Source organism: Poeciliopsis prolifica, unplaced genomic scaffold (assembly GCF_027474105.1).
Source record: "Poeciliopsis prolifica strain line A6 unplaced genomic scaffold, Auburn_PproV2 SCAFFOLD007, whole genome shotgun sequence".
NCBI lineage: Eukaryota > Metazoa > Chordata > Actinopteri > Cyprinodontiformes > Poeciliidae > Poeciliopsis > Poeciliopsis prolifica.
This window is the reverse complement of record NW_026562382.1, coordinates 7,348,957-7,361,055: the sequence shown is the minus strand read 5'-3', so window position 1 is coordinate 7,361,055 and position 12,099 is coordinate 7,348,957. Positions and strand designations below refer to the sequence as shown.

Below are 12,099 nucleotides of genomic sequence, written 5' to 3'. Positions count from 1 at the left end.
ATTCTTTTTCATCTTCTGTAACAAATAATCGTTTTTTAGTTGTTTCACCTAATGCCCAATCAAAAATCCATTTTGAGAAGATAAAATGACTCCTTTTTGTTGACATCAGTGACACAGGCTAAATCTGAACCATATAATTCTTAGTTTTATCTAACAGCATCATGAAAAGAAGTCTTCAGATGCAACGAGAGAGAAAAACACTAAATGGCGTCTTGTGCATTCCATAAGGAGAGGAAGAGGGTCTTTTGTTGGAGATCTGGGATCATTAAGGACGATGGCTGTGCAGCAAAAAGAGGTTTTTGTGCTCTTCAATGTGGCCTTTGTACGTGCCAGACCGAGGAGGGAGAGTTATTCTGATTCTTTATCTTCCACTTTGTTGCCACTGTGGGCATAAAGTGGCCATTTAGATTTTATAAACAAGGAAGAGGAGAAGGTATTTGCACATTTTCTGCCTAAGAAGGCTTCGGTATGGGTGTGTAGGTGGAGGACATGGGAGGGCGTAAGAGGGAGAACGTTTTCTGTGATGTCTGCAATAAAAGCTTTACACTCGCATCACGTTCAAAACACGGCATGGTCTTGTCTCTTATCCTTAAACAAAGATGTGAAAGAGTTATTTTGATGTATGTGTGTAATATTAATATTCTCTGTCTGGCATCACTAATGAAAGATGTAAGAGAACAATTTAAAAGTAGGTAGAGCATTCTTTGCACTTGTGTCACAAATGGAAATGGTAGAGATTCTGCACTCACGAAGTAATACAAGTTTAATTTGGTAGATTGATTTAAACATCATCGACAACATTGATCTATTTAATTTACTAATTTAGTGTGAAAACCAGTTAAATCAAACACTTGTAAACAGTTTCATGTAGCTCCACTTAAGGCCATTTGAGCCGTCCATAATGTCTGGAACTAAGAATCTTCAAAAAATATCAACTGAAAAATCTGATTGAAAATGTTTAACCTAATTTGATTTAAATCAATATGTTGAATGTATTTGTGTTCTCTGATTGTTTCAGCTTGTTGATTATTTATTATGTTGCTCATGTTGTCCTGGAAACTTTTGAAATGAAGATTTTGAATCTTATTTGGCATTTTCCTGGTTAAATAAAGTTTATGTGACAAAGCCTGAAGCAGCACAGGCTGTTCATCACCTGTGCATTATTATCTCATTATCAAACACACAACTGGGTGTCATCAGATTTCTGAATCAGTATTCAGAATGGAAGTAAATGAGCACTGGACTCATTTCCATCTGGGTTTTCGCCTCCAGTGATCTCAGCTGCATTCAGGTCTTGACTCCCTTGACCTTCAGGATCTTGTGACTGATTTCTTTGATCATGTCAGGTCTACACAGACCCCAGGCTCTGCTTGCGTGTCTGCGTGTATGTGTGTATGACGTCTGACACAGATCAGCCTGTGATGGTGGGTGGTTTGGTTGGAATGCAGACATCTAAGGAGGAGCTGTCCCCGTCTGTCACCATGCTAGTCCTGTTTCTTAGCGCCACAACAAACCAAAATTTCTACGATATCGTCATGACTCATTTGAGCCACACCAAAACATCCTCACCACTTCAAACTAAAAAGTGTGCAGATGGCGGTGCGACAATCAGCCGCTCCAATGCAACAGAGAGACGTTTGTGAACCGCAGAGCTCACAGGCACAGCTGTTTACGCCAACACTTCACCCCCTCGCTGCGTCCCGTTACACATAAAGACGCATCACTGCAAATGTGGTAAACAGGAACATGCGGCGGTGATGTAAATATGTGAAATTTCTGCTCTGAACGGCAAAAAGCCCTAATGTTGTCTGCTTTGTGTCTGACAGGGTGGGAAGAAGCACAGTGGCCCATGTGGGGGAAGAGACTGCAGCGGTGGTTGTAAATGCTTTCCAGAGAAGGGTGCCAGGGTAAGTCCTGTTCTGTACAGCTCTGCAAACATCCCTCTGCTTGTCTTTCTTCCCTTTGCTTACCTCAAGGCAGAGTTAACCATCACCAGCTTTTGGTTTTCAGTCTGGAGAAACAAATAAGGTTCACACATACACACACCCACACCCCCCCCCCACACACACACACACGCACGCACACACGCACACACACACACCCACCCCCACACACACGCACACACGCACACCCACGCACACACACACACGCACACCTACACACACACACACACACACACACACACACACACACACACAACATTTTGAAAATAAAGTTTAATTTTCCTTTCACTTCACAGTTATGCACTACTTTTCTGCCGGTCCATCACATAAAGTCTAAAAAAGAAAATTGTTGATTGTGGTTTTAATGTGACAAACTGAAAAAGATTATGAGTTCATGACAACACATTTCACTTTAATCTACTTTGATGTACATGACAGGTTCAGAAACTACATTTAATGCTGAAAATTGATAATCACAATAACCTATTGTAAACGTGTTGAGCAATGAGAATTTATCCAGCTGCTTTGGACATCCTGGGAAATTGAAAACTGTTTGAGTAAAGTCAATAATGTGACACTGTGAAAAGTGTTGAAATTCACCGCATTAAACCTTATGAAATAAAATAAGGATCACAGCAGGACCATCTGGAGTTTGGGAGACTGATTATGGGGGAAAATGTAAGAGCGAAAAAAGAAAGTACGTTTTAAATCAGACAGACAGACGTAGACTAAACATATTCAGATAACAAACTTAGTGTGAGTAATGGAGGTTCTGCATGACTAAAGGCTGTGTTTTGATTCAGACACGTGCTTCATCAGATAATTGGACTGAGTTTCCCTTCCTTAAAGACTTTTCAACACCACAATCTACTTTTTGCACCAATTGACCCCACGCATAACGAGTTTGGGGGAAAAAAATGCTTCTATATCCAAAGCAGACATTTTCCTTTAAGGAATAAACTGAAATTATTGACCTTTACAATAGATAGCATTCCTCAGAGGTGCTTCTACCCATTATTCTGACACGTCACAATAAGTCCTAAACCTGAGCATGCATGTGGCGACAGTGAAGAGGAAAAAGCAGGAGAGGGACATTAATAGTTGGCAGCAGTATCTCAGCTCTCAGAACCCGGCTCAGTGTGAGCGGACTTACAGGGCATAAAGCAAACTTAATGTAATTTTAAAAAATCGTTCCATCTATCAACTGATGAGATTTGTTTGATAAATCACAACATTGAGAACAGCACACAAGAATGTAAATGCATTTATATGCACGCCGCCATGCCTTGTGAAAATTGTGAGGTTGTTGGATAAATTCTCACATAAAGGCGTCAAACCGTAAAGAGATGCCAGTGAAGGTCCAGCTACACATTACTGTTTAAGAGAAGCTTAATAAACATAAACAAGCCTTTGTTTTCTGTCCTCTTTCCTCCAAAACATGTTTTGTCCATCTTTAATTTCAGTTTAAACACTTTACCTGGAGTCTAGAACTGAGTTAAATGTTTACCCATCCTAAGTTTAAAACAGGCTAAAGACAAACTGTCCCGATGACAAATTCGTCCCATTTCCTGTGTTTCTCTTATTCTGTGAACAATGCTCATGGAAACTGTAAATGTCTCAGTTCAGACGTAAGATGCTGTAAACTGAAATCAACGTGCGTTGGAACAGCTCATGTGAGAGCGTCTCTCTAAAACGTCAGGAGGGAAGGCAGGAATGTCTTCCAAATGCACCTTGTCATTCACTGAGAGTTTACTGGACAAGCTTGACAGTGAGTCTGACCTTTGAAGTGCGCTCTGGGCATGTATACAGGAAGCTCCTGTTCTGAGACGCAGAGACAGGAGTGAGGAAGTTTTACATTCCACATCTGAAAGGCACAAAAGTCTTGCAATGAGGTCATCCGTCCACCTATCTCTTCCTTCCTCTGTAATCCTGACTATTGCCCAGAATTGGCCAGAAACAAAGGGAAACATTTTTTCAGTCATTCAGTAACAATGGGCGAGAGTGAGGTTTTATTGTGAGCAAGAATTTGTGTTTCATGTATGAAAACAAAAATTGGTTCCCTGCATCCTGTTACATTCAAGATTAGCCCGAAATTTGTCATTTTTCTTCAGTTTTACACAACTTGTGTCCTCTTTACATGTGTTTTCTACATAATCTCCTTGTTCAGATTGGCAAACGAAACAGGTTCAAAATTTTTCTCGCTGTTTTTTCTCAACTGTGTCTTGTTGAAAATATCTCCATCGGGTGAGATATGGAGATGTGTGCTTCACTGGACGTTCAATGCTAATCCACTGCAGATGTCTGGATTGGCTGAGATTTTCTACAGCTGTTGCAAAAAAGTGGGTGCTTGTTTATAGGTCCACGATGTGGTTCTGATCACTACATGGAAACATTTAGACCGACTGTTGCCTGTCAGATAGCCTAAAAAGAGAGTAAATACAGATTTAAATACAGATTTAAATACAGACGTGTACAGATAATCAAGGATCATATAATTTTATTATTAAACTCCCATCTACCTTTTGCTCTACTCTGTTACTTTTACATCATCTACATTGTAAGAGCCACCAGCTCCAACAAAAACATGACAGAATGAGCAAATTGTTTGCAAATGCATTTGCGTTTGTCTCCATCATATTTGATAACAATTCTGCCTTTAAAAATCATCATCTTGACTAAGAGTCAGATTTTGAAAGTATTTCAACGTTGTCAAAGGCCAAAGTCGTCCAGGTGGAAGCCTTATGACAATGGTTCCCTATTAAATGCTCGGTTTTATTTTACAGCAGCCAGGTGTGACGCAAGAAAAGCGTCGGACGGATTAATCTTGAAAAACAATGAGTTCAAATTTGGCTGGAAATCTAAAATTTATTATAATGTTCTCAAATATCCACGATTTTTGTGATAAAAAAAAACCCATCAAAAGTCTAAACAGAGGAAGAGAAACAAAAAATAGAGCATTGGAGAGACTAAAACAATGAAGCCAATTCATTGCTGAGGAACAAATATGTTATTTTGACAAAGTTTTCTGCTTTAGGCCTTCGGCCGCCTGATTCTTTTTTCTCTGCCAGCCTGCAAAAAAACATAAGTTTCCCCTCTGTCCTCTCCCAAAGCTGCCATTGTTTCCCTTCATCATTAGTGGGTTGAATTCATGATCGGCAGACAGTAAAAAGAAGGAATGGCGCACTGAGATGGAGACAATGATTAAAGCAGTTTAGGGGTTTGTTTTATAGCTGAGAAACAGGTTTAACAGAGCTGGCATCCTTACAGACAAAGTAAAGTGAAAGATTCACAAGCTCTGCAAGGTGGGCGGTTCAACGAAACTGAGCTTTTTGTGGTTTCTGAAGCCTTGAAACTGGAAAAGGAAAGTACAGGAACAACATACCAACATGAATCATCAATAATAACCTGAGCTGCAGATTGTTCCTTTTCCAGGCCTCTATGGGAGAACACAGTTACCGGCTTTACGCTGAAAACAATAAGCCTCACTTGCATCCTGTGGATGAGCTCAGTGAACATGAAGGGAAAAACAAACTCTAAAAAAGAAACAGAGGAAAAAACATGGCACCTATTATAGACACCGTCCAGAAGGGGGGATGCCGCCTCTTTTCCGCCATGGGAAATGCAGGACAGGGAAAGACAGGAAGTCATGCACAATGACGGTCTACTGATCTGCTTTTCATATAGTCACCATGTTTTGTGGGAACAAGATTGTATGTAAGTTTGACCTTTGCTATAAATGGCCCGTTTCCTTGTTCCATTAAAAACACATCTGTATAATCTGAGTCGCACACTAAAGGTTGACAATAGCCGTATATATGTGCATAGATCTTGGATGCCATAGGTAAATAAGGACAGTGAATGTAGCGCAGATTCAATACACAAAATAGTGAAATAATGTCGCAGCAGCTGCATCTTTGAACGGACTGATTTGCAGCGATGATTGCAGTTCAATAGTTGTGCAGCTTTAAGCTGTGAGATCCCGTGCATTCTTGCAGATGTCTCTTTAAGGTAAATATTCCAGGGAAGACCAACCTGATTAAAAAACGCAAAGAAAATAAAAAAGGATTCATGCATGTGAGGCTGTGGGAGGGCAGCAGAGCAACAACCTGCTGCTATCATTAAAACATTTGGAAGGGAGGATTTTCTCTTCTTGAGACGGTTGGAAAGAGGAATTCAGTGGGGATCTTGGGGCTGGCAGAGTCCTGTGTGAAAATAAGTCTGTGGATTTGGAGGGAATGTGACAGAGGATGCTCAGACTGACGGACAGAAAGCAGCTGCTGGTTGCAAGATGGAAAGGTTTGTGAGAGGATAAAGCGGTAAATAACATAAAACAAAACTCGCAATAATGATTTCATGACGTGAGATGTAGCAGAAAAGGGTAGAAAATGTCCTAATTACACCCACAGTGTATGAATCAAAGGCTGGCAATGCAGCATTAAACAATTTGTTTATATTTTGTTCAGACCGTTTAGAAGACTAAATATTAAGTCATGCAATTCAGCTAATTGGTCTAATTGTTTGGTCTTTTTAAGTGGAAGTTTCATATTGTGTTGGGGAAAAAAAAGATAAATTATGATTTATTTCTATTCAAAGTTTTGTCACAATCATAATCCAGAATTGAAAAAAAAGAGCAGCTCTGACCTCTCATGTGCATCAGCAGAACTAAACTTTTTTATATTTTATTCAAAAGGAGCCACTTTGTTATTGTACTTCTCTAAATTACATCAACGAGAATGTGGAGATATCTGAAACATACCTGATTCTTTTTCCATCTCTATGACTTTTCTTTGCCATTTAAACAGGAAACACCCACTAATGTATGTTGCAGATCCCTCCTTGTTTTGTGGTATTCAGGGGGATCAAGGAGAACATTTTTTTTTTTTTAAAGTAACAGGACCCACCATTTAAATTGAAGTTCTCAATACACAATCACGGTAGCTGTGTTTTGGTGGGAGAAAACACAGCTACAACAGAAACAACCAAGATGACCAACACACAGCACCATATGCTTCTCATATTTGATGTGACGAACATCACAAGAGAACATTATCCTGCTCCAGATCTGTCTCAGGCCAACCCAGAAATCAGTAGTTCTGCTTCGCTTCTCTTGTTGCTGTCTGGTCTGACCAGCCAAAGTCCATCTTTAGGGGCCTTTAAAACTGTCAGATCTTCATAGTTTAGAAGATGGATGTTGTCTAGGAACAAGACGACTATTGTTTGCATCGAAAAAAGAGGACCTGTTTTCACTGCCGATTCAAAGGAACACAACACTCCCCAGAAGATGGCTGCACTGACTTTGGACTTAATGAATAAAACGAGGCCGAGAGCAGCAGATGAGTGGTGCAGTGATGAGCTACGGATTATACAATCAGCCAGATGCAGGATCTAAAAGTCTCATAAGTCTCATTGATAATTTTTCAGAAGAAGAGGAAGAAGATCAGATGTATAATTTAAATTTGATGCATTTTCTCAGACAAGAAACCACGTTTAGTTTGTGTGCAATTTTTGTTTTGTAAAGAATGTTACACAGAGAATAACGATACGGATTTTATCCATGGTGCTGCTTAACCCTTTGGCCACACTTTTTCTTCCGCACAATTTTTTTATAGGTGTTTGTGAATGCCCAGCTTCTTTAAGAATGATCTTGTCTGCTGGAAAGTAATTGTGTCAAGTCTCAAGTCAGTACTGTAATGTGGTGTTATTACAAAATGTATAAATTTAATAATTTTCTGAGAAATTACACTGAGTTTTTATTAGCCATAGCCCATAATCACCAAAACTAGTAGAAAATAGTTTTTGAGGATGTAACTTTTATTTATATTAATTTATTGAGACGGACCTGCAAAGGAAGATGTTGAGATAGTTATCTACAGCAGGTAAGACAATATTTTTTAAAGAATTTTAACAGAACCTCCCTTCAAAGGCCTTGAACTATAATGTCTTCACATACCAATGCAAAGCCTTTTGGCTGCCATGTAGCTGATAAAAAACATATCTGCGATCCATTGAATGGCCTTGCCGTTTTGAATGAGGCTGAAACAAACATTAAGCAGGTGATAAATTTTGGTTGCAACAATCATTCTGTGCAAAGTTCAGAAATCCTGTTTGTGTCTTCCTCAGTCAAAACACAACAATAAATCTAAAGCTGTTGTTTTCCACCATGTCTGTGTCATTTCAGAGCAGAAAGCATGACAGGCATACAGTAACAATATTTTCCAAAGGAAGGAAGGCGAATTGTTTGAACAGATGTGTGTGTGTGTGTGTGTGTGTGTGTGTGTAGTCAGGAGTCGAGCGCTCAGAAAAAGTGGCGATTTTGTGTTTCTGTATCCTGAAGTTATTCAGTGACCCTGACTGTGACCTTGTCTCCATTACAGTAGGGGAAAGGTTCAGCGGTTCAGTATTTAACTGGGTGTGTATCTACACACATCCTGACCTTCTTACCATCTGTAGTCTGCTTGTGTTATCTTCAGAGCACAGGGTGTAAGTAGTGTGTAAGCAAGGGCAGGTGAAAAGATGATGACCAGAGTAGGAGCTTAAATATTTCATTTGATGTTGTGGCTGCATCTCTGAATGTCATTATTTCTTTATCATAATCCCTCAAAATTGCTGAATTAAGGTCAGTTTTATTTTATTCCCCATAACCTACATTCCAGTTTTCTGAAGGCTTGTTCTTTTTTTTTACTATTTTCTGGAGGACACCTCCTGGTACCATCTATCTTCCCCCATGTTTAATTTAAAAACACGGACACACACACACACACACACACACACACACACACACACACACACACACACACACACACACTGCATGCTTTATCACTGTTTAATCTGTCTGCTCTGTAAAAAATGAGAGCTTTGGTGCAAACGCTGTTATCTTCTGCTCATCTCCAGTCACATCATCAGTGGTTTTTATTTGCAGTCAGAAAGAAGTTTAACATTTGAAGACAAACTGCGAGCTCCGTGTTCACCATCAGGGATTATGATGGAAACCCACATCAGGGTGAAGAAAACAATGAGACTCTCATGTTAGACAGTCTCCTCTAAGACTGGCATGATGCGAGATTTGAGTTTATCCACATGCCGACACACTGCAGGTGCTCATTTATTATGCAAATGTTTCATGGGGCTGTTTAATAATTAATATTTTGATAGTTATTTTAAAATGATTACTTGTCGGTTTTGTGGGGGGGGGAACACTGAAGTGACAAATGTTAAACAATATAAGAAAAGGAATATGCTAATAACGGTGTTGTTAAATAACAAGGTTTTTTTGCCATACAAATGAGCTCACTTTTTTGCGAACTAGTTACTAACAGGTGATTCACAGTTTAAATTTCACCCTTTTTCACAGATTTGTGTGCCGTTGGTCGTAAACGTGAATTATTTTTTCATCTTAATAACATGTTTTGATCCACCTCTCTGTCTTTAAATCCACGGTGTTCCCTCAGGAATGAGCTGACTTTTCCTTATTTGGTTACTAAAAAGTGCAGCTCTTCCTCTCCTCTTTTTGGCAGCTTTGCTTGTGCTGACGTCTCATAATTCAACTCAACATAATTCAATAATTCAAAAGCGACAGCAGTCTGCCCACCAAACGTAATGAAAATATGCCAATATGCCAAAAACATTACATATTTTTGATGATTAGGCTCTTTTATGTGGTTGATTGAAAGAAAAGCAAAATTTAAGGAGTAAATTACTTAATGAATCGGACACTGAGTTGGTCTGCAGCATGTTCAGAGGTTTTAGTCTCCAACATTGTTATCCTGGGTTTGATTGTCCTGGGCCATTTGCTGCGTGATTGTTCAGTGAAGACAACCATATACTAAATTATATGTCTCTGATGACTAATATGAGGGGGAACCGTTTATTTTTTTTAACCTTATTAGTGACGTGATTGTAAATGTTCTAGAACTGCAGCGACGAATCCCTGGTGAGAAAACTTTTCCTCATCCAGTCCGGCATGTTGGGTCAGCCGGATGGTTTCAGACCAAGATCCTGAGGATTATCCCTGGTGCTCAAATTATTGAATTTTATTCATGTAAATTGGGTCCAACAGCTGGACGTTCACAAACTTCTCAAGCCGAGAAGAGGAACAAAAGCTGTCAAATTTACCATCCAAGATATGGACAATAATTACAACCTTGACATCTTTCATTTCTCAACATTCACAAACACTAGCAAAACAAAAACTACTCCACTCTTCTTCCTTTCTCACCCTGAAATACCTGTAAGGAAACTATTTATGTCAAATGGTTTCCCTCAACCTCGCACGATCACTCAACAAAATCTGAAAACAAAATCAGTGGCAATATAAATCATTTTAATTTGAGTGATAAATGTCACAGAGGGATTAACGGAGGCGACCCACCTCATTGTCCACTCAGACATGCAGACACACCTTTCAGACATGCAGGTGGTTGATCTCCAAGGAGAAGGCAACACCTCATTTCTTGCTCTCTCTCTTTCTGTCACACGCACATACAGACTGCAGCTGCAACCTCCAAAGGCCTGCGTGTGCTCATAACGCAGGCTCAAGATGTCTCGTTCCTCTGATGTGAGGCAATATCGCAGGTGTCGGGCCCCAGAGGCCCCTGGGACGCTTGGACAACCAGACCGTTCTGTTCTCAGGCCGGGATCTTCCCCTCGAGTTTTGATCACTACAACAGAGACAGACACACGCTTTATTCAAACGGGTCATTAGCAGCTCTCCGTTGAGTCTGAGCTCTGTCACATTTCTGGCTCGTGTGCGTCCGCGTGCAGAAATTAGAGCTTAAACACATGAATTCAAATGTAAACTAATGTCTTTGTGCTGAATGATTAAACAAAGATCTGCATGGGAAGCGGAAACAAACGACTGATGCTGCTCTGCACGTCGTCAGCTTTTGCCCCCTGACTCCTTCCCTCTGTTGTGGAACAAGAAATATTTCCGAAACATGACTCACAAGTACCGGTTGCAGTGCGTGAAAGCGTTGCGTTTAGCTTTTTCTTGTTTCCATGGCAAAAATCAAGCAAAAACTATCAACTTTCTCACGGAAAAGCCTTCATTAGACACTATTTTTCCGTTTTTATCTCATGTGACCAACTTGCCTCCTCTTCACTTCCAGAGTAACTTTTTTTTATTTTTTTTATCTGATTCATGACGGCCATCCGGGACTTCCAGAACATTCTCAGAACTCTCAGAAAGCTGACCTTCCTGGCTGCAGACGGGGCATCTAAACACACACTAATAGATATCTAAACATCATCTGCAGATGTTTATTTACCCTCCTTAGGGGATCCAGTTGACTGCCCCGTTTGCCCTCTGAGCAGAACCCTCCTGGCCTGCCTCTAAAACCCAATCTCCCTCCGACCAGTCATCCGGGAAGGGGGCGCAGAGTCCTGTTTTCTTCTCTGAGCATCAAGCATGCGGGACGCGGCTCTTCAGGAAATGAGTCCAGGAAAAATGCGTCCAAGAAAAACAGATGAGATAGGTCGCAAAGCAGCAGTACTAAGTGGACCAAAGCGTCTGGGTCCAACTGGGGGAGTCAAAGAAGAGGCAGACGTTCAGTGTTCGCGTTCTCCTTCGTGGTGGTCACTTCTTATTGTTCTTTTCTGGTTTTTTTCTGCTCACAAATGTATCTGTTGTGTTTTTAATTGGTTCAAGAACTTAATTAAAACTAACTTCCTCATGTCTTCACAGCACTTTCAACCTAGATAAATTTGCCAGAGTTTTTCAATAGAGGAAGCAGACATTTCTAAGGATATGAGAGAATGATTTTTTTTTATATTTACAAGCATCTGGAATATTTAAAAGCATCTGGAAATGGGTTAATTGGGTTTTATGAAGCTGCTGTAGTGTTTCAACCTCACATACACATTATTAAATGTGAATCTCACTATGAGGGCCTTTGTGAAGGGAGATGCTAACTGATGTGCTAGGCTAAAACTAGCCCCTGATCTCTCAGTTTTGATAAGACTTGCAAATTTTCAGATGCAGTGCCAATTAATCTTGTGAGGAGAGACAAAGTGCTTTTGCCTGTATTAAAGCTGTGTTTTACTTTATCCCCATTGTGATAAAATAATGGGTGGTGCTGAGATTTAAAGAAATGTGAGACCAAATTAGCAAATTTCCAAATTCAGTGATTTTCATTTTTTTCTTTCAAATTCCTTGATTCTG

The 12,099-nt window shown here is 40.0% G+C and overlaps 1 protein-coding gene across 3 annotated transcripts in view; it reads left to right on the top strand.

Moving 5' to 3' along the window:
• col4a2 (collagen, type IV, alpha 2) overlaps positions 1–12,099 on the top strand; it is a 48,602-nt gene that overhangs the window by 14,818 nt on the left and 21,685 nt on the right. For all 3 annotated transcript variants that reach the window (XM_055031472.1, XM_055031471.1, XM_055031470.1), the window contains exon 4: positions 1,827–1,907. In XM_055031472.1, the coding sequence (XP_054887447.1) occupies positions 1,827–1,907 (81 nt within the window). The remainder of the gene's footprint in view (positions 1–1,826; positions 1,908–12,099) is intronic.